The 21,680-nt window shown below is 45.5% G+C and overlaps 2 protein-coding genes across 5 annotated transcripts in view; one reads left to right on the forward strand and one right to left on the reverse strand.

The window, feature by feature from the left end:
• The window catches only part of rgp1 (GP1 homolog, RAB6A GEF complex partner 1), a gene marked incomplete at its 5' end in the record, with an annotated part of 7,394 nt that extends 2,277 nt beyond the window's left edge, over positions 1-5,117 (reverse strand). The window contains 7 exons of one of the 3 annotated variants that reach the window (XM_083640696.1): positions 373-500; positions 900-1,046; positions 1,867-2,016; positions 2,187-2,270; positions 3,257-3,390; positions 3,513-3,628; positions 5,004-5,117. In XM_083640696.1, coding sequence (XP_083496822.1) covers positions 373-500; positions 900-1,046; positions 1,867-2,016; positions 2,187-2,270; positions 3,257-3,390; positions 3,513-3,628; positions 5,004-5,117 — 873 coding nt within the window. Of the gene's footprint in view, positions 1-372; positions 501-899; positions 1,047-1,866; positions 2,017-2,186; positions 2,271-3,256; positions 3,391-3,512; positions 3,629-3,889; positions 4,052-4,221; positions 4,276-5,003 lie in introns of those variants that run through there. The other 2 variants (XM_083640698.1, XM_083640697.1) reach the window with 2 other exon arrangements.
• Positions 5,101-21,680, forward strand: part of gba2 (glucosidase, beta (bile acid) 2) — a 28,484-nt gene continuing 11,904 nt past the window's right edge. The window contains exons 1-9 of one of the 2 annotated variants that reach the window (XM_083640678.1): positions 5,101-5,229; positions 5,379-5,693; positions 12,182-12,273; positions 12,464-12,579; positions 14,017-14,235; positions 15,235-15,474; positions 16,262-16,364; positions 17,108-17,261; positions 21,057-21,182. In XM_083640678.1, the coding sequence (XP_083496804.1) occupies positions 5,500-5,693; positions 12,182-12,273; positions 12,464-12,579; positions 14,017-14,235; positions 15,235-15,474; positions 16,262-16,364; positions 17,108-17,261; positions 21,057-21,182 (1,244 nt within the window). In that variant the 5' untranslated portion in view covers positions 5,101-5,229; positions 5,379-5,499. The remainder of the gene's footprint in view (positions 5,230-5,378; positions 5,694-12,181; positions 12,274-12,463; positions 12,580-14,016; positions 14,236-15,234; positions 15,475-16,261; positions 16,365-17,107; positions 17,262-21,056; positions 21,183-21,680) is intronic. The other variant, XM_083640679.1, reaches the window with a different exon arrangement.

A 21,680-nucleotide genomic window follows, 5' to 3' on the forward strand; every position in this document is an offset into this window, starting at 1 on the left:
ACACACACACGCACGCGCGCGCGCGCACGCACACACACACACACACACACACACACAATGAAATAAGGTCTGTGGTTAACAAACGTTTATGAAACCGTCAAAAAACCTATTGACTTTGAGATCGGGTTTTAGGACTCATTCCTGCAGTACTTTGCAAATAGATGAACAGCGAAAACGTCCACGACTGCAGACAGACACACACCTGTAAGCAGACAGACACACACCTGTAAGCAGACAGACACACACCTGTAAGCAGACAGACACACACCTGTAAGCAGACAGACACACACCTGTAAGCAGGGAATGTCGACTGCAGACAGACACACACCTGTAAGCAGACAGACACACACCTGTAAGCAGACAGACACACACCTGTAAGCAGGGAATGTCGCCCTCTGAGAAGTTGAACGTGCCGACGATGTCCTCCCCCAGTCGGTAAACGGTCTTGAAGATGCAGAACTTTGCTACTTTTCCCCGCATGTTGGTGATGTTGAACATGTCTGGGAGAAACAGTTCCAAATGTCAAATACATCCGAATAAATACAGTGGAAACTGCATTTATCTTCAGGGAAGAATCATATAAAAAACACATACCAGTGTCTGTCATTATAGAGTTATAGCCCATTTACTCCTATCTACTGTACGTCTTGTTTATATTTTGCAATGTCTATGGAAGTAGATTTTTGTTAACTTGTCCTTTTTTTCTATTGCTTTTAAAATACACACGTTACAGTGTCAAACCTAGCTTGAATTGAAATGAACTGCTGCAGTGGGTACTTAAGCTTAATTTACCATTAGAGAACAAATAAGAGTCTTGACCTGAACTTTTGAATTGTGGACAAGTCTGGCTTTGGGAAGGGAGCAAAAATGAAAGAGTGTCATGCAGAGGAGCGACTCACGGGGGCAGCGTCGAGAGGTGGTGATCATCAGCATGTCCAGCGCTCTCTCCAGGGGCCGAGCGTCCCTGCGGCTCCCCTCCTCTTCCTCCAGGAAGGGGTTGGAGGGGGAAACCTCCTCATCCTGGGTGAACGGCGGCTCCGGCATTCCTACAGTTCAGATAAGAGCGTGTCAACATTAGACATCTCACACACTATATGACAGTTGAGCCACAGGGTCTTTCGATATATTTTTGGTATCCTAATTCCTGAACAAGGCCTTAAACTACCTTTATGTCCACAGACCAGAGAGGATGGTCAATTTCAAAATCCCAATCAAATTCACCAATTTCACTGTAATTGAATTTTGTAATTAATTTCCTCTTGAATGACTTCACGCCTTATAAGTGCTGGAAGCTTTGGAGTGGCCCAACGCAAGTGTTTGAAGTTCCACTTGGTCGATATTCAGCACGCTATGCTTTTGCAGATGGCTATGGTTTTTGAAAGAGTAAATAAGTGAATTGGAAGGAGCACAACTCAGTAATACAAAAATAGAGTCTGCACACTGGCAGCTGCTCCCAAATATTTATTTGACCACAAAAATAATGTGACGTTTCGGGCAAAGCCCTTCCTCAGACATGAATATAGTGTAGGGACACACCCCTTAAGTACCCTCGCAGGGGTCACATCATGTGATACATAAAATTAAACATACAGTGCACTTGTTCACATAATCAAATGTCAACTGGCAATATCAAAACGTGATTGTCTCAAAGGACAAGTAATAATGGACGTTTTCAGAACAACTTGAATATCACATAAACTAGGGTTATCAGGTATAAACCGTCATAATGAAATGTAATATTTAAGAAAAAAGTGTGAACTATTACAAGGTGGTCTCTACTACTTTGAGATTGTGGTAGTAGTAAAAAAGTATACGAAGATACCACAGCTGTGAAGAAAATGACACAGGACAAGGAGCACAACTCACCCTGCAGCACCAGCACTCTGAAGGGAACTCGCAGCAGTTTGATAGGAGAGTTGACCCTCTGGCAGCCGATGGTCAGTTTATAGACGTACTTCACCGACTGGCCACGGAAACTAGGAGGACCATCGACTGGAACTACTTCACTGTACGAATCTGTGGGAGAGAAAATGGGCAACTGAGACTTCATAAAGCACAAAAAAAGTGAGTTTATTTATAAAAATGCTGCATGGGCATTTTGGGCAAAAACAAAAACAACAAGCTAATCATTCGATATCTCATTGTCGAACCAAACTTTCCCTACACATGCACAGACAGACACATACAGGTTTTGCTCTCTCCGGGGTCCAGGCGCAGGTCACAAAATAAGATCTTGGGCGGCGTGTCCAGCATGCACTGCCCTCGTTCTCCTGGTGAAGAGAGGAAACAATGTTAAGAAGATCAGAGACATGATCTTATATGATACATTGGTATGATACATTAATGCACACTCCTCCTCACTTACCAGATAGCATCATACTCCAGCAATGAATAATCAGTGAGAATAGAAGCTGATTTGAATGTAGTATGTAATATAGCAGCTGTTTATTTGAGTTTCCCCTCCAAATCCTTGATTTTCTTGCCAATGACTGTGTTTACATGGACATGGTATCCCGGTTATTATCAGGGTTTTGGGGTATCCCGTTTTTGTGTTTGCACATGTAAACATCATATCCTGATTTCAGAAATCTGGCTAAGCCCTTATCCCAGTTTTGAGAAACCCAATTATGCTAGCTGGAGTACTAACTGTCGCAGCACGTATACATCTTATCCTGGCTTCTAACTGCAACAGACTACCTGCGCAGCAACAAATTCAGCCAACTCTCACTTCTGGAGCGATGAGGAAACACAGTTTTGTCTTTCGGTGATGAAAGAATGAAATATACTTGGCAGTTTAGATAGGAGAAAGCATCAACATGCTGACCTATTCACAGACTACAGGACAAAGGTGGTGTGACTAAAATGAAAGAAAGAAGCAGCGTGCAAACAGGGACAAAGAGTGGATCTAAGGAATCACAGTCTTGGCCCAAAAAAGGTGAATGATATCACACACCCAACACAAGTGAAAATAAAATACAAAATAATAATAATGGCGACGGTTTGTGTTGTAAAGATCACGGGTGCCTGCGCAAATAGCATGCAGTAATCCGTACCCGGGATACTAGTACTTATCATGTAATACAGGGATATGAATAACCAGATTTCTCTGTGCTCCATTTAAATGCCATATCCCAAATATGATCAAAACCAGGATAAGCCTGAGCCTGATATAACCGGGATACTCAAGTCCATGTAAAGTGTAAGTCCATGTAAGTCCCCTCCCCACACACATCATCCATCCATCCATCTCATTAACCTCTGCTGGGAATCAGCACTGTGTTGCTCTCAGCCTGGACGTCCTGCTTGTTGCCCTGGGCCGGCAGGGCCACTCTGCTCTCACTGGCATGAAACTGGCAGTGGATCTGGGCACTGGCCCATGCCAGCATCTCACTGTGATACAGGAGAGAGAGGGGAACAACTGGTTACTTACTATTTCATCTGCAGCATGTTCAAGGTTCATGACTAAGTGAAGGCATCCAGATAAGTGAAGGGGTAAAGTGAAGACCGTATACCTGCTGGCAGAGGTAGAGAGGTGGGACATGGGGTTGGTGAAAGTTATGAGACACTCCATAACCTCTCCGGCCAGGAACACCCGGCCTCGGGCCATGGAGGCCACCACCTCGATCATCTGGAGAAGACCAACAACGATCAGCGAGCAAAATCTATGATAGAGTGCAATCAAATGCCAGTCAAATCAGACCGTTTTGAGTGCGTTTGTGTTTTACAGCTAAGATAACTTTTTTTTGATTAACACAAAATGGGACACACCTGCAACTAGCTGATCAATCTATTTAGGCTAAGAGAAGTTAACTTGTTGGGTACTGCTGGCTGTTACCTAAGCTAACGTTAGCTAGCATTCGTTTGCTGAAGGTTAACGCTAAGCACAAACCTTAGCCTCGAATGTGACGGCGGTGAATTAAGTACTTCGTAACGTTACTCAATCCCAAGGCAACCCCACATGTACTTCTCGAAAAAGAAAAGATAATATTGAACGTCCTTTCCAGCGTAAGACATAACGCTAGCCTATCTAGTTAGCTAGCATGTCAGCTAACATAAACAAAAAAATCTATTGAGAAATCTGTATCCGCTGCGGCACGACCAACCTCCAACCACGGGGTGGAATAACGGCTAAATAAAGCCAATACATGTGTAGATACATCTAGTCTCGTTTATATTATATGCATTTTACGAACCTAGAGGTAATTTACTGGTTAATTTAACTTTTTGTTAAGACTTGTATGCAATGGTAAAAACACCGGAATATTTTTTGATCGGCCATTCAGCAAGAGTTCCGTGGCATACGTGACGGAGGTGACGCGTAGTGGTTCGTTACTATGGTAACTAATAAAAGGGGGGGAGTAATACTCACTCATCCTATATAACATCTGTTTTTTGTTTATTAATACGATATATTCTGTGGAATTCTGTTCCATAAGTGGTATTAAATTTGGCATGTTAAAGAAAACACATCCCACGTCAGGCAGTTATCTGTGACTCTGAAGAGAGGGGGCATTAAACTCCCCTCTCTCCTACTGCAATTGGTTTAGTCTCTCAGCAGGAGGATGAGTCGAATGTTACTGGTGCAGCCCGACAGACTATTGTAATTTATTTACATATTGAGCGCCCTGCTACCAGAAGCTACAAGGACCTGTCAGAGTAGATAGATTACCTGCAGGCGAGCCGTGTATCATGACACTTTGATCTTTTCGGGATAGAGTCGCCGTCTGGCTGGCTTCAACACGTATCGCCATTGTTGTCATTGCTGTTGGCGGTGAGATGTGAGTTACTGTTCACCGGCTTCGACCAAAATCTAGCTTTAGCACTCGACTGTATCTACTAGCTAACGATAGGAGGCGATGTATCAGTTGGGCTTTGCTTGTTCGCAGATACTGTAACCGTGTTGATATATACCCTATGTGTCTCGCACTCATTGTAGGGTTTCTTGCTAAATGTATTGATGGCATCAACCTTCTGGTCGGTCTAATTCTGCTGCTCTCACCTACATCTGTCCATCCAGTCATCCATCCAGCACATTCAGACTCCAGGGACGGCTCTGTCCTCTGCAAAAGAAGAATCCAGAGACTGAGGAGGCAGAGGCTGAATCCACAATTGTCCATGAAGATATGCACCTGTTGAACTCAACAAACTAAATGTGGACGGTCAACGCTTTATAATGGCACTGGGACCTCCCACTTGAAGGACAAATAAGTTACATCTCCTGGGCTGCAGGTATTCAAACCATCTCAATCAGGGACTGGTTATTCACCTCACAGCTACCCGTTTTCTTTTTGTGTTGTGATCCACTAGACTAGAGGCAAGTTAGCTCATTAGTTTCCCCTCCATCCAGGGTGAAGGCATCATGTAATTGTGTTTTCCAGCAGGTGTTGACAGACACCTCCCTGGCTGCAGAGACGGGCAGCAGTAGATCTTCAGCACAGGTGTTTCCTGCTCTTCTTCCCATCTTTAATTATCTCACTGCTGGTGGGACATCCTGCTAAAATGACTGCGGAGTGGGGCGAGCAATCCACAATGGAGCTCATGAGTCGGTACGTGTCCAAGGAAACGGGATACGAAGTGCCGAAGGACGGCTGGCGAATCTGCCTGGCACACGAGTTCAAGGAGAAGAGGACGCCTTTTCAAGCAAAGGATGTCTCCCTGTCCAACATCCTGGCCAACATTGGCCTCGGAGTCAGGTGAGACCAGACACGCACACTCTGCTGCACCTACCTAATACACAAAATATCACCCACACCTGCTCGCCTATTAAAGCCACTTCAGTCGTTATGCAGATGAAGGAGAGGGGTGAAAGGAGGCAGGGCTCCCACGGGTCCTTGAGATCCTTTTGTGAATTTGAAAAATTAAAATCAAGGCATTAAACATTTTCGAAAATAGACATGGGGTCATTGAGAGTAGGGTTGTCAAAAGTATCGATAGTATCGATAAAAGTCAATACTAAAAATTTGAAAAGGATACAATACTCATTTGCTACAGGTATCGATAGTATCGATAAGTATCAATACAAAAAATTTGAAACTGATACAATACTCATTTGCAACTGTATCAATATTTTGTATTCTGTATAATTTTGCTCCGCCTCCAGCTCTCGACAAGTGAAAAAGTGTTCTCTGACAAGCAGTCAACAAGTCTAACAAGTCCAACAAGTCAGTGGATTTCTGTCAGTTGCAATTGCAACCAACACAGCACCCTTGAGAAGTGTTCACACCTCTCTCTCTTTAATTGTCTGTGAGCTTCTGCTTGTTTTCATTATAAAAACTCAGTGTTGTAACGGTAATTAACGTGTCTCAAAACGATGCTGTGTTGGGTCCTTGGATTTGGGGAATTGGGCCTTGAAAGTCACTGAAAAGTCCTTGAATTTGATGTTGAAGAAGGTGTGGGAACCCGGATGGAGGATGTTACAACAGTTGAAACTTGGATTGTAAAGGGAGTGGAACTCAAAAATAATCCGTGTTGATTTAACTTGGGGTGGAAAAATCAACACTGCCACACGCAGCACTTTTAGACAAGATTCAAGATTTTTATTGTCACTCCGTGGTACAAGTATCACATGTGAAATTCTTGTGCTGTGGACTCCGTTTACAACATAGTACAAATATAACAGGGCATATGAGTGCAAAAACAACAAGAGACACAACAAGCAATAAGGCAGTATAGTGATAAGACAAGTCAGAGACTGGCATATTCACTGCACATAGGTGCACATGTCATGAGCATACTTTAGACGTGCTTAAACATTTAAAATTCGACGTATTTGACGTACAGGTGCAAATAGCATATACCTAATTAAACATACAATTAAACATTAGACATACATAATGGTAGCAGCTACAGTACGGTACAGTACAGCTACTACACTATTTGTGTATGTTAAGGAGTCTCGTGACCCCAGAAGAAGCAACTGCTTTCCAAATCAACGGCAGAGAAAAGTCACCATCACAATGGGAAATTGTTGATTAGTGATAAGGTAATCTCTCTCTCTCTCGAGACAGACTTTAGACTTGCATCGGAAATCTGTCGGCAGGGGTGCAACAGCGCTAGTACGCATGCTGCGCTTTACCCGTTCAAAATGAAGTGAATGTGACCGGTGTGTTGTCAACACTTACCATTTTCAGCGTATAGCAAGTTGCTACTTGCTACTAGCAACGAGCTAGAGTTGTTGTTGTTGTTTCATAGCGACGGACGGATTTGAGAGCGACACGCAGGGAGCGGAAAATAAATCCATGAATGGGCGGAGCCGGTCGGTTGGAGCCAATGGCAGAGCTTGCAGGGAGCGGAAAGGGATTTCCTTCCGCTGCCGACCGCGCCTCTTGACTTCCTGTTGCGCCACATTGAAACGGGGCTGCTGCCCCCAGAGGTTAGAGGGGAAAAAAAATGTTTTTTTTGTTTTGTTTAACTGATGGGTTCCCACATTGGTGATACGGTGCTGATACGGTGCTGTTTTGCTGTGCCACCACAGTAACCTCTTATATACCACCATGGTGCATGTTACTATGGTGCAGTACCTGGGGAGGCGGACTCAGCCTTATAGTGTCATGTTTCTCAGCCCCAGTACCTGAGAGCAGTTGTGAAACCTAACCCAGCCTGGATCTACAGCATGTGAGGCTGGCTGCCACTGGTTCCCCCCCGGGCCCCAAACAACTAGACTTTCCTCCTCACCCCTCAATCCCACAAACGTGACGGGGGAAACACAATAGCTGCTTGTCGCGTTCCCGTTGCCACGGATACGGCTTTGCCTAAATCTAATCTAAATCGGCCGCGCGCAGCATCTGTTGATCCAACGTTGTTTGTTTTCACAACAACCTGCTGATATCTGAGATCCAAAGTAGCACATTTCAGCCAGCCACCCTGTGGAGTGCTGCGTGGCAGGCAGCCAGCCACCCTGTGGAGTGCTGCGTGGCAGGCAGCCAGCCACCCTGTGGAGTGCTGCGTGGCAGGCAGCCAGCCACCCTGTGGAGTGCTGCGTGGCAGGCAGCCAGCCACCCTGTGGAGTGCTGCGTGGCAGGCAGCCAGCCACCCTGTGGAGTGCTGCGTGGCAGACAGCCAGACACACTCTGTCTGCCTCCCACCACCTGGCATTAACATGCGTTTTCTGCCATCAGATTGCAATCAGATTGTGCTTGACCACATTTAGCCTGATTTCATTTACACCTGGCGTTAACATGCGTTTTCCCCTTATCCAGATACTGTAACATCCAGATAACAGAATGGTTGTCCTCGCAATCCGCACACAGTTGCTGTATCCAGATTGAGAGGACCCATTGCATTTACACTTGTGTTCAATGTGGTCACAATGCATCCCTGACCACCACCCCCGGAGGTGGTTTAGCCGATCAGATTGCAATCCGTCTTCAGTGTGTCTTGGGGCCGTTTACACCTGTACTTTCAAGTGGTCAATGTTAACGCCTGTTGCGATCACCAGTATTTCCCCCTGCTCATTTATGTTATTCTTATTATGTCAATGCAACGTTTAACTTAGCAACATAGTTTAGGCCCTTTTGGCAGGAGATAGCAGGTGGTTTGCATGCTTTGTGCTGGGCAGGCGTAGGCACACATGAGTCAAGCATGTGAATGTGATTTGTGTCACATTGCAGAGCCTCGCTCAAAAGTAGATTTCGGATCCGTTCAGTTATGTGAACCGCAAACGCTCTCGCTCTGTTTTTAGAAGTAGATTAGATTATGCAAAGAAAACCACCGGCAGTTTTGGCCAACGGTCAAAACCTCTTCCTATTTCACAAGCTGTGGCTCTGTCGGTTCAACAGCAGATCCGACCGTCGCCAGGGCAACATTTGTTAATAATTGTACTGACGAATGTGATGGTGTGTTTGTGCAGTGTGGGAGTGGGTTTTTGACCGCAACGGAGTTACTACTAATGCTGCTGTTCTTGCAGAGAGAGAGAGAGCGAGAGAGAGAGCGAGAGAGAGAGCGAGAGAGCGAGAGAGAGAGCGAGAGAGCGAGAGAGAGAGCGAGAGAGAGAGCGAGAGAGAGAGAGAGAGAGAGAGAGAGAGAGAGAGAGAGAGAGAGAGAGAGAGAGAGAGAGAGAGAGAGAGAGAGAGAGAGAGAGAGAGAGAGAGAGAGAGAGAGAGAGAGAGAGAGAGAGAGAGAGAGAGAGAGAGAGATGCAATATTTTATGACGGTATATAAATTGTCAGGTGCATGATGCAACATTTGTCACAGCTTTTTATGACAGTGTGGGAGAGAGAGAGAGAGACTTTGGTTAAGCAAAACCTTTCATCATACTCAAACTGAATAAATTCTGCAACCTGACAGGCACACACACACACGAGCCACGCCCGTCTCCTGAACCCTGGCCTGATGACGCAGTCTGATGGGAACTGGGTTGACTCCTTGACTCAGGCTGTTATGGCCCGTTTATAACGGGGCCCAATACGATATTATCACCATACTTAACACAACACAATACTATTGTGATAATGTAATAGGGCTGTGCCGATTCACTTATCTCCCGATTCGATACTATCACGATACTTGGCTGCCGATTCGATGTATATTGCGATTCTTAAGTATTGCGATTCTACGATTATTGCGATTCGATATTACGATTTATTTCGATTTTTGTTTCTTTTTTCCTTTTCCTTTTTCAGTTTGTTTGTTTTTTTACACTAGATTAGAACATGGGAAAATTGAATCGTACACTTCTAGAGACTATATTATATCATGAATAGGGCTGGGCGAAAAAGTATATTGATATAACATCTTTCATATCAGTCTATATCGATAATTATAGATAATTTTAATTACCTGTTTTTATTAATAAAAAAACATAAGAAAAAGGTTGCATTTAGCCACTTTATTTTGAACCACCTTATTTTCAAGGCACACAGGTAGGTCTAATTTGTCACACACACACATACCGTAAATTCCGGACTATAAGCCGCACCTTTTTTCCCGTTTTTTGGCCTTTTTTGGCCCCTGCGGCTTATATAACGGTGCGGCTTATCTATGGATTTTTTCCAAAAAAAAAAAATCTCTCTTTTTTAGCACTCTTTCTAACTATAAATCCTATATAACTATAATAAGTTTTAATTTCCTCTCTTGCCCTCTTTTCACCACACTGTATGACACTGTATGACACTGTGTGCACTGTAAAAAACAACACAGGTGGTGTTGTGTTATGTTGTTTTGTTGAAATGTTAATAAATGGGAGCTTCCTCAAACAGCCATCTCTTTCCCGACAATCCCCTCTGTGCATGAACCCTTACATATGGTAATTAAACATTAAAACACAAAAAAAAAAAAAAAAAATACCATTAAAACACCCGCGGCTTATATAAGAAAAAAATAGTCAACTTTGCAGGTGCGGCTTATACACCGGTGCGGCTTATAGTCCGGAATTTACGGTACATGCTCTGAGTGCAACTGCAAGCATTATTTACAGACATGGTGACGTTTTACTTTGAGGACAGCCTAGCGTTGCCAGCCTTCTAAACAAACATTTGGTAACGTGTATTGCAGGGTTGTAGGGTTAACGTTAGGTGAGTCAGAGGTGTGGAAAAGCCTGGGTTTTGCTTTTGACTTGCAAATATGCCATAGGCTTATGTAGGGCTGGAGGGCGACCGCGCTGGGGACCGCGCGCTGTTAGTTGGGCGAGAAAAAGCCTTACCTCGCTGAAAATGCGGTACATTTCTCCATATCAGTGGTATATACCCATCAAGACTCCGCCCAAGCAGAATACATAAAGTCATAAGCTGTGTGCTCAATAGATAACACAATGAGTTATTCCTGTGCCAAAGTACAAGTAAAACATTTCCAACACTTTGTCTCTGCTCACAGAAGGGTGCCCCGCAGCTCAATTCACTGCAAAGTAACGTTGCAGACGTCCGTATTTGTGAAATTGGTGTCTTAACATTAACGTTAATTTCCCGGGCGCTTATTAATAGAACACATGTTAACACGTTACGTTAACACGAATTGAAACTCGCCCACATCGAATTATTTGTAACGCCGGGTGAGATCAAACGAGTGGCGTCAGCGGAGGACTAAAATGCGAGACTCGATCATTAGCCAGGAATGGGTCTCGCGCTACTTTTGCATGCTAAAATAAAGCTGATAATGTACAATTTGATTCAAGGGGGGGGAAAACCCTTTCAGAGTACAACACAAACTGTCTATTTTACTGCAACTCGACAGTGCTGCATCCAGGAGATGTCGGGACTCTCGGCTCTGGATCAAGGGATATGATTAGTTGTGTGTGAATGGGGGCGGGTGCACTCGGAGTTTGTCTGTTAAATGATTGGCTGTTTCCGTGTCACTTGTACTAACAAGGTACATGATTGGCTGTATGAGCCACGGAGCAGAGGGAACTCTCTCTCTCTCTGTCTCTCTCCCTCTCTCTGTCTCTCTCCCTCTCTCTGTCTCTCTCTCTCCCTCCCTCTCTCTCTGTCTCTCTCTCTCTCTCTCTGTATGAGTGAATTGTCCACTGTTGGCTCCAGCTTGGGTTCAGACAGAGCGCTAAAGGGCCTGGAAACAGCTGTGGCTGCACTTAATGAATGGGCAGCAAAATGGAGAGGCGAGGAGAGAACGCTTTTCCTTTCCCATCACGCGCCACCGAGTCACTTTCTTTTATTTTGTGAGCATTTTGCATCCCCGTGTAATGTGTCTCCAACTCCATCACGGTGTCAACATTTTGCATCCCCGTGTAATGTGTCTCCAACTCCATCACGGTGTCAACATTTTGCATCCCCGTGTAATGTGTCTCCAACTCCATCACGGTGCCAATTCAAGGCTTACATAAGGGAAAGAAAATGCAACCTGCTTGTTCCTGTGTTCCTGACACTTGCCTGCACACAGTTGGCATGGCTGAATGTTGTGAATATTTGTTGATCTGTTCGCTTGTTTAATTATATTTTTTAATATTTCATATTTAATATTAATTAACCTTTTTTTTATATAAATTATTTCGTAACCCCCAACCCCCCCCCCCCCCCCCTCAATTTTCTCCCCAACTGTACCTAGCCAATTTCCCCCTGCTGCCCCAGTCGCTGCTCCACCCTCTGCCGATCTGGGGAGAGCCGTAGACTAGCGCCATGCTTCCTCCGACACATGCACAGTTTCCAGCTGCGTCTTTTCACCTGACAGCGGGGAGCTTCTCTTGCCTCCAGCTGTGATGAGTATTGAGGAATCTGCTTGTCTGTGTTTGGTACAGGTATCTAAAATGGTGGTACAAGAAGACCCAGGTGGAGAAGAAGGCTCCCTTCATTGACATGTTCCGCGCGCAGCCCTTGCGTCAAATATACGGTTGGTTTAGTTTACAATCAAATATACTCCACTGAATTTGTATAATGCAAATGAGTGTTATTGAAGTGTGGTGCTGATTGGTTGGTCTTATTGAAGTTTTGTGCTGATTGGTTGGGCTTCCCTTGGCCTTGAAAATCCCTGAAAATGGATCAAAACTATAAGACCTTGATAGTTTTTTGCAAATGTGCAGGTGCTCCACTTGGAGGCATTGGAGGAGGAACCATCACCAGAGGTTGGAGGGGGGAGTTCTGCAGATGGCAACTGAATCCTGGGATGTACCACTACAAAACTGTCATAGCCAACCAGGTATGTTGTCGTATCAAGGCCGGGTGTCGTTTATAGCTGAACACGTTTCAAAGATCTCAAAACATCAATGGTAGGGGTGCTCCAAAAAATCGATTCTGAAAGGATCGCGATTCTTAATGCCACGATTCCTGGATCGATTCCAAACTCCCAAGAATCGATTCTTCTTCATATTGTAATTTTTTTTTTTTTTTTTTTTTTTTTACAGTGCACCTGAACGCAACATGCAAGATTCCCGCCTGAATAAGTGTCCAAATGTTCATGTCATTTGTGTACTGTACTGCCACGGTGCCACCACCTCTTGCACTTAAGAACTCTGGTTAATGTATTCCCCCCAAAATCTATAAATCCTTCTCAAAGTCTACAGATCCCCCCAGCCTATAAATCCATCTTATCTGAAGAACATAAGGGGGGAATTCCCCCCTAGTTTGCAAAATTAATTTAGGCCCTGACTGTAATACTTCAGAAGTTGAATTTGAAGTTCAGCATTAATACATTTGTCATCTTTTGTCTTAGATTTACCTTTGTGTGTTATTGCAATATAAAACTACATAATTGAGAATCGATTCTAGATTCTGGAATCGAGAATCGTTGGAATCGAGAATCGATTCTGGAATCGGATCGTGACCCCAGGAATCGGAATCGGATCGGATCGTGGCTTAGCCGGATCGGAGCACCCCTAATTAATGGTGAATGTCAGGTTCTGGTGTCGGTCCCTCTATCAAAGAGAGCAAGAGCTTCTTTCTAGAGCCGCTGGTTTGCACCGACATTCACCAAACAAACAGGGAGGAATCCATTGTCGAAGAGGAAGAGCTAATGCTAATTTCTCTACTGACGGTAATGTCAATAGACCAGAATGCATTGCAGCCACCAAAACATGTTGAGCAAAGGGGAGTGATGACTGGAAAAACGTGCTCTGTCACTAGTCTAACACCATCACCATCACTCTCCAATGGGACAAGGCATGTTAGGAAAACTCCTGCAATGCAATGAACATCACAGATCCATGCTAAGTAATAGTTTAAGAATATCTGAGGGTGGAATTGTCCTTGGAATTACGGTCACATCTCTGCTGTAGCCTATGAATAAACGAGGGATAACGTTCTTGTTCACGTGTCCGCTCTAGTGTCCTCTAGTAAGAGAGTGGCGTCAGCAGAGGACCAAAATGCGAGACTCGTTAGCCAATGAACAGCCAGGAATGGGTCTCGCGCTACTTTTGAATGCTACAATAAAGCTGATAATGTACAATTTTTGATTACAATTCAAAGTAGAACACAAACTGTCCATTTTGCTGCAACTCCACACAGTGCTGCTTAATCCAGGACCTTACTTCCTGGAACTCTTGAGAGAAAAAAAAACTGGTCCATTGGAGTGAATGGAGATGTGGCGACTCTTCTTACACGGCTCTGGTCCGCTCCTGCCTTTCTTCCCCTCTCCTAGTTCACGGTGTGTTTGCGTCGAGGGGGCCAGACGGTCTACCAGCAGGTGCTGTCGGTCGAGCGGCCGCCCACGCTGCAGGGTTGGAACTGGGGCTACTGCGGCGAGTACGCCTTCTACCACGCCCTGTACCCCCGGGCCTGGACCGTGTACCACCTGCCGGGGCAGAACGTCACGCTCACCTGCAGACAGGTTTCCCCTGTCATCCCGCACGACTACCAGGTAACTGAGGCCGCCAGCCACGGATTTGAGACGAGGTATGAGATCTAGAGAGAACGTTAGCCTGAGGAAACCATCCGGAGCAGCGTGTGAACTGTGAACTCACGTTTCTGTTTGGTTCTGTGGGCGTCGTCTGGCCTCCAGCCCGCCCACAGCACTTGTACGGGCCAACCAGGGAGCTGCCTCGTGGTTGACAACGTAACCGGCCAATCAGGGACACTGCTGGCAAAACGGTAATTGCGGCAATTCCAGTTTGTGGAATTGAGAAAGATATCATAAAGCAAGGCATTGAAAGTTTTTGAAAATGACTGGAGGGCCTAAAACATATTTTGTTTTTTATATTCATCACTATGAGTGAGCTCTTTTGTCCTGCGATTGTCCCGGACAAGTGTTTTTTTTTTGTGGAAGAGAAATGTACTTGTCCCACTGGACAAGTTAAAAGCCCAGTCTTTCCCCACACACACACTTTACTTGGGTGGGCCGCCCGGCACCCACCGCCCAGGTGTAACGGCCACCCAAGTATATTTAGCGAACCATTTTAGCATTTTTTATTCTGCAGTGAATTGTGAATAATCTCTTAAATGAAAAAGGAAATTATTTTAAAATTACATTTTTTTACACGGGTAAGTGACTTTTGTGCTTGGACAAGTGAAAGGTAAGTAGTTTGTTTGTCCGAGGGATGTCAAGCCTTGGATCAACGCTTCATATCCTGAGGAAAACCGTGATGGAGATTTGTGTTGATGTAGCAGTAGCGTAGACCGTCTAAAAATATGGACATACTGTAGCCACCGTGATGTCATTGGTTTCCTGAATCCTGATTTGAAGCCTCAGGTTTGGCATTGAATCGTTTCACACAGTACAGTGTATATACTGTTAACTTAACTTAACTTAACAGTGTATACACTGTACGCGTGGGCTAACAGTTCTGTAAGATTCATATATCAAATCACTTGGTATTGTGAGAAATGTGTCCCCCACTGACCTGTCCCTCCTGTCCTTCAGGACTCCAGTCTCCCAGTGGCAGTCTTTGTGTGGGACATCGAGAACAAGAACGACTACGCTCTGGACGTCTCCATCATGCTCACCATGGTCAACGGCTCGGGCCACAAGGACGACAAGAGCGGGGGACACTGGAACGAGCCATTCCACCTGGAGAAGGAGGGCGAGGCGGTGTCGGGGGTCCTGCTGCACCACTGCACTCCCCTGAACCCTTACACTCTGTGCGTGGCGGCCCGTGAGCAGGTTTGATACCAAGTCATGTGTAGATTGCAGTGGCTAGTGGCTACAAGAAGGTTTTCTAGTTGCAAGGGATAAAGTCTTGATTTCTAACAATAGTCTCAGATTTTGAAAGTGATTTATAATTATCACCTGGTTTTAAAGGTATACTATGCAACTATTTAATTGAAAAAAGTTTCCCCTCAATTCTAACGCACTAAATACTGTGGCAGTGTTTGTGGTCAGACACTGCCACCTGCTTGATTTTGGTGCCGTTTACATCTGTTTGGCTGTGGTTGGGAGGAATTTGGACGGGCACATCCCACGTGGGATGTATAGCCAGTCTATAGCGACCAGCCAATGACATCACTCACAACGCAACAGCCCAGCCAATAGCATCGTTAAGATGTTCCCTCAGCAGAGCAGAGTCAGCGCGGACGAAAACCAGGAAATAGAGCTCCTTCCCAGAACAGTTTTTGAGGCTGTTTGGACCTCACATTTCGATGGTCTGGAGGTATGTGAGGTACGCTCACATAAACACAACCTCGCCTGACCACATAAACACAACCTCGCCCGACCACATAAACACAGAACACAGCAAAACAATGTCCCATCACGAAAATACACACAGGGCGCCGTGTCTCTCCACATAAACACACTGCCACACTGTTATATGGGCCAGAAGTGATCGTTTTGAGGGGAAACTTTTTGTATAATTATGTAATGTGTTTTTAATGAAATAGTTGCATAGTAAACCTTTAAAGGAGCATTAGGTTTACCGTGTGTGTGTGTGTGTGTGTGTGTGTGTTCACAGCCTGGCAGGGAGGTCAGTCACCAGACAGCGTTTAGTCCAAAGGGGACCTGCAGCGGTCTGTGGAGCGACCTCATCACCGACGGACGGCTGGACTCTCCTACTGGTCAGTCCTTAAAGACATAGAAGTCTGAATTAGAATGCACTAGATTATTATTATTATTATTATTATTAGAATTAGAATGCACTAGATTATTATTATTATTATTATTATTAGAATTAGAATGCACTAGATTTTTATTATTATTATTATTATTATTATTATTATCAGAATTAGAATGCACTATATTTCAGTTTCTTCCATTGACTCAACATGAGAGGAAGAGTCAAAAAGAGAAGTGGGAAAAGTCAGGTTACAATTCAATTCAATCAGAAATCAATCAGGCCTTTTGCAATAAACATTCTGAGCCGGTAACACAGTATTATTCTTATAGTACATATCTCGCACTTTTAACAGGCTTTCTACTTTTACAGTCTTTCTATTTGCATCACATTTTATTTATAATTCTTACATAGCAGCTTTGTTTATAACAGTGTTATTATATAACTGACTGTGTTGTGTTTATTATATTATATGTTTATATATTATATATATATATATTATTATGTTCCATGGAGTGTGATGGTGTGGGTTTTCTCCGGGTGCTTCCCACCATCAAAGACATGTATGTTAGGGTTAATACTCAATAAATTAAACTAAGGATAACTTAACTTAACTCTGTCTCTCTCTCCGTCTTCTCCCCCTCTCCTCTCCGTCTCTCTCTCTGTCTTCTCCCCCTCTCCTCTCTGTCTCTCTCTCTGTCTTCTCCCCCTCTCCTCTCTGTCTCCTCTCTGTCTCTCGCCCTCCAGGCTCCAGCCCTCCCACCCCTAAGGGAGAGAAGGTGGCGTCGGCGCTGGCCGCGGGCTGCTCGGTGGCCGCTCAGGGCCACTGCGCCCTGGAGTTCTGCCTGGCCTGGGACATGCCCCGGATCACCTTCGGCTCCAGGGAGAGGGAGCACACCAGGTACGCCCGGCCGGCACAAAGGGAAGCGCACGCGTCACTTTGTTGCCATGCAAACAGAAGCTGTTGACTTCCTCCTCCACAGTGTTCTGTTAGCAGCTTTATTACCCACCTGTTCAGAAAATCAGTTTCAGCTCTACAGTGAGATCCCAGCCACCGAAATAGTCTTTTCTGATCTGTTCATGTCTTTCATAAATTTGGCAAATGAAATTGACTGGTTTACCTGATCACAGGTGTCTCTGAAATAAGTAAAAAAAAACGTACAGGTTTACGTTAACACAGTTTGTTAGCATAACGACTATTGGCTTGTCATGTTGGTCTGCCTTACACAGCATTACACAAATCCCCACAAAATAGTACTTACAAATTCTACAATTGTGCTATTTCCATAACACCAGATTTGTATGAGGAAATGTTTTGAGAACTCAAGTAGCAGTAGCTCTCCCTGTCCTCTTGCTACTCCTCCTGTGTGCCTCTCTACGCTCTGTCCTCCTGTGTGCCTCTCTACGCTCTGTCCTCCTGTGTGCCTCTCTACGCTCTGTCCTCCTGTGTGCCTCTCTACTCTCTGTCCTCCTGTGTGCCTCTCTACTCTCTGTCCTCCTGTGTGCCTCTCTACGCTCTGTCCTCCTGTGTGCCTCTCTACCCTCTGTCCTCCTGTGTGCCTCTCTACTCTCTGTCCTCCTGTGTGCCTCTCTACTCTCTGTCCTCCTGTGTGCCTCTCTACTCTCTGTCCTCCTGTGTGCCTCTCTACGCTCTGTCCTCCTGTGTGCCTCTCTACCCTCTGTCCTCCTGTGTGCCTCTCTGCTCTCTGTCCTCCTGTGTGCCTCTCTACTCTCTGTCCTCCTGTGTGCCTCTCTGCTCTCTGTCCTCCTGTGTGCCTCTCTACTCTCTGTCCTCCTGTGTGCCTCTCTACTCTCTGTCCTCCTGTGTGCCTCTCTACTCTCTGTCCTCCTGTGTGCCTCTCTACTCTCTGTCCTCCTGTGTGCCTCTCTGCTCTCTGTCCTCCTGTGTGCCTCTCTACTCTCTGTCCTCCTGTGTGCCTCTCTACTCTCTGTCCTCCTGTGTGCCTCTCTACTCTCTGTCCTCCTGTGTGCCTCTCTACTCTCTGTCCTCCTGTGTGCCTCTCTACTCTCTGTCCTCCTGTGTGCCTCTCTACTCTCTGTCCTCCTGTGTGCCTCTCTACGCTCTGTCCTGTGTGCCTCTCTACCCTCTGTCCTCCTGTGTGCCTCTCTACCCTCTGTCCTCCTGTGTGCCTCTCTACCCTCTGTCCTCCTGTGTGCCTCTCTACTCTCTGTCCTCCTGTGTGCCTCTCTACCCTCTGTCCTCCTGTGTGCCTCTCTACTCTGTCCTCCTGTGTGCCTCTCTACTCTCTGTCCTCCTGTGTGCCTCTCTACTCTCTGTCCTCCTGTGTGCCTCTCTACCCTCTGTCCTCCTGTGTGCCTCTCTACCCTCTGTCCTCCTGTGTGCCTCTCTACTCTCTGTCCTCCTGTGTGCCTCTCTACCCTCTGTCCTCCTGTGTGCCTCTCTACTCTGTCCTCCTGTGTGCCTCTCTACCCTCTGTCCTCCTGTGTGCCTCTCTGCTCTCTGTCCTCCTGTGTGCCTCTCTGCTCTCTGTCCTCCTGTGTGCCTCTCTACCCTCTGTCCTCCTGTGTGCCTCTCTGCTCTCTGTCCTCCTGTGTGCCTCTCTACTCTCTGTCCTCCTGTGTGCCTCTCTACGCTCTGTCCTCCTGTGTGCCTCTCTGCTCTCTGTCCTCCTGTGTGCCTCTCTACTCTCTGTCCTCCTGTGTGCCTCTCTACTCTCTGTCCTCCTGTGTGCCTCTCTACGCTCTGTCCTCCTGTGTGCCTCTCTGCTCTCTGTCCTCCTGTGTGCCTCTCTACTCTCTGTCCTCCTGTGTGCCTCTCTACGCTCTGTCCTCCTGTGTGCCTCTCTACACTCTGTCCTCCTGTGTGCCTCTCTACGCTCTGTCCTCCTGTGTGCCTCTCTACTCTCTGTCCTCCTGTGTGCCTCTCTACTCTCTGTCCTCCTGTGTGCCTCTCTACTCTCTGTCCTCCTGTGTGCCTCTCTACTCTCTGTCCTCCTGTGTGCCTCTCTACTCTCTGTCCTCCTGTGTGCCTCTCTACTCTCTGTCCTCCTGTGTGCCTCTCTACCCTCTGTCCTCCTGTGTGCCTCTCTACGCTCTGTCCTCCTGTGTGCCTCTCTACTCTCTGTCCTCCTGTGTGCCTCTCTACTCTCTGTCCTCCTGTGTGCCTCTCTACTCTCTGTCCTCCTGTGTGCCTCTCTACTCTCTGTCCTCCTGTGTGCCTCTCTACTCTCTGTCCTCCTGTGTGCCTCTCTACTCTCTGTCCTCCTGTGTGCCTCTCTACTCTCTGTCCTCCTGTGTGCCTCTCTACTCTCTGTCCTCCTGTGTGCCTCTCTACGCTCTGTCCTCCTGTGTGCCTCTCTACCCTCTGTCCTCCTGTGTGCCTCTCTACTCTCTGTCCTCCTGTGTGCCTCTCTGCTCTCTGTCATGAGACTAGCTTCACGTCATCATTGTTTTCCCCCTCAGCTGTTTGCTGTGTTTTCTCTCTTCTTGGGTTACAGTCCAAGTTGCTCTGCATCCGGCCCCCTATTGGTTTTTGGAGCAGTGGTGGTTAGGGGTCGGCTTTTCTATGGCTTTTCCAGATCTGCTTTAGGGTCTGTTGCACATTTCAGCACGATAAATGTTCTCATTTAGATATTTTATTGGGACAAAAGCAATACTTGTATAAATTAACCAAGCATTTTTTTTGTAGATCCTTTGATAAAATAGATTTCCTCATTTAAAACCCGTTTCCCAGTGTCTCCATCTAGTGTTCATTTTGTCCGCTATTTTTTTTTAATTTAGTCTTAGTCCTGTGTCAAATGTCCTTGTTAGTTTTGATCATATTTCGTCAATCTCATCCTGTTTTTATTGACTCAAGTTTTAGTCGACTCAAATCTTTAGTATTTTAGTCTCATCTTAGTCAAAGAAATCCATAACTGTTGTCTCTTTAGAATTTCCAAACTCATTGGAAAGATCTATTGAATTCTAACATTTATGTTATGTATTTAACTTTCCAGTCTGAGCCATCTTACATATTGGTGTCCTATATTTAAGCCGTGATGTCCCAATAAATGTCTATTGATCAAAGGCCTTAAGTGGCATTACCCTAAAAAAAATCACTTAATTCCAGGCCTTACATTTACATTGTACATTGTTACATTACATTACCTGTTCAGAGGGAAGGGAACTGGTTGGAATAGCGTGATGCTCCCACGTGCTACGTCCTACCGGTGAGGCTCCAGCTGTCAGGTGAAAAGAAGCGGCTGGCTACTGCTCATGTGTCAGAGGAATCATGGTGCTAGTTTCAGATCTCGCCAGGGCGGAGCAGCAGGGAGAATAATTGGCGAAGTACAATTGGGGATAAAATGGGATAAAAAAGAAATTAAAATAAATAAATAAAAAGGGCGGCGTCCCTCAGGGTAAAAGACGTGACAGGTGACGACTGAGCAAATATACATACAGGAGTGTGTCCTGTTTCGCTGCGCCCACACCTTCGCACACTACCTGTCACCCTGTGTAACTGATACACCCATGCTTCAGAAGCATCAGCCTCACTTAAGTTTCACACTTTCATCGCCGTAGTCGATGATTGTAGTTATGTGATTATTCTTAATAATCAAATATGATCATGCTCTCTTGTGTTTTTGTGTTAGTTGATGAACATTCCAGCAGCATCTTTGCGTTGGCTGAGTTCTTGGGCCTGGTAACAGGAGATTTGTCTGCTGTCTGTTTTCAGGAGATACACTCGTTTCTTTGGGACTAAAGGAGACGCGTCGCCCTCACTCAGTCACTACGCGCTAACACACTACAGACAGTGGGAGCGGAGCATCGAGGAGTGGCAGAGGCCGGTACTGCAGGACAGGTACGCTCTGCTTCAAACTTACCGTATTGGACCAAATAGAAGAGCACCCTGATTATAAGATGAGCACCCTTTTTATTCAACACTCATTTATGGGGTCTCAGGGGGACTTTTTGAAGGCCAAATCTTGTTTTTATAAAGAGTTTATTTTAAAATGATAATAAAACACATTTTTCTATTAATCTCTCTCTTAAATTCGCCAAGAGACTTATTCTGAAGGAGTGGAAGTCCCACTCTCCACCTTCTTTTCAACTGTGGCTGGTAGACATGATTTGGGTTGTTCGTATGGAGAGACTCAGGTTCCTGAGGACCAACTCACTGAGGAGGTTTTCGGCTACCCATTCCTGGCCTACTTTGACCAGGTTAGAAATGATGAATAACTGGCCCAGCTGATTTCTCATTTCTTACAAGCATTTAAACACCTTATGCGGCTGATAGCACCATAATTGTAATGTTGGTATGTTCAGTTGTTGTTGGGGTTTTTTTTGTTTTTTTTTTGTG

The sequence above is a fragment of the Poromitra crassiceps genome (assembly GCF_964638095.1).
Source record: "Poromitra crassiceps genome assembly, chromosome: 7".
NCBI classification, from domain to species: domain Eukaryota; kingdom Metazoa; phylum Chordata; class Actinopteri; order Beryciformes; family Melamphaidae; genus Poromitra; species Poromitra crassiceps.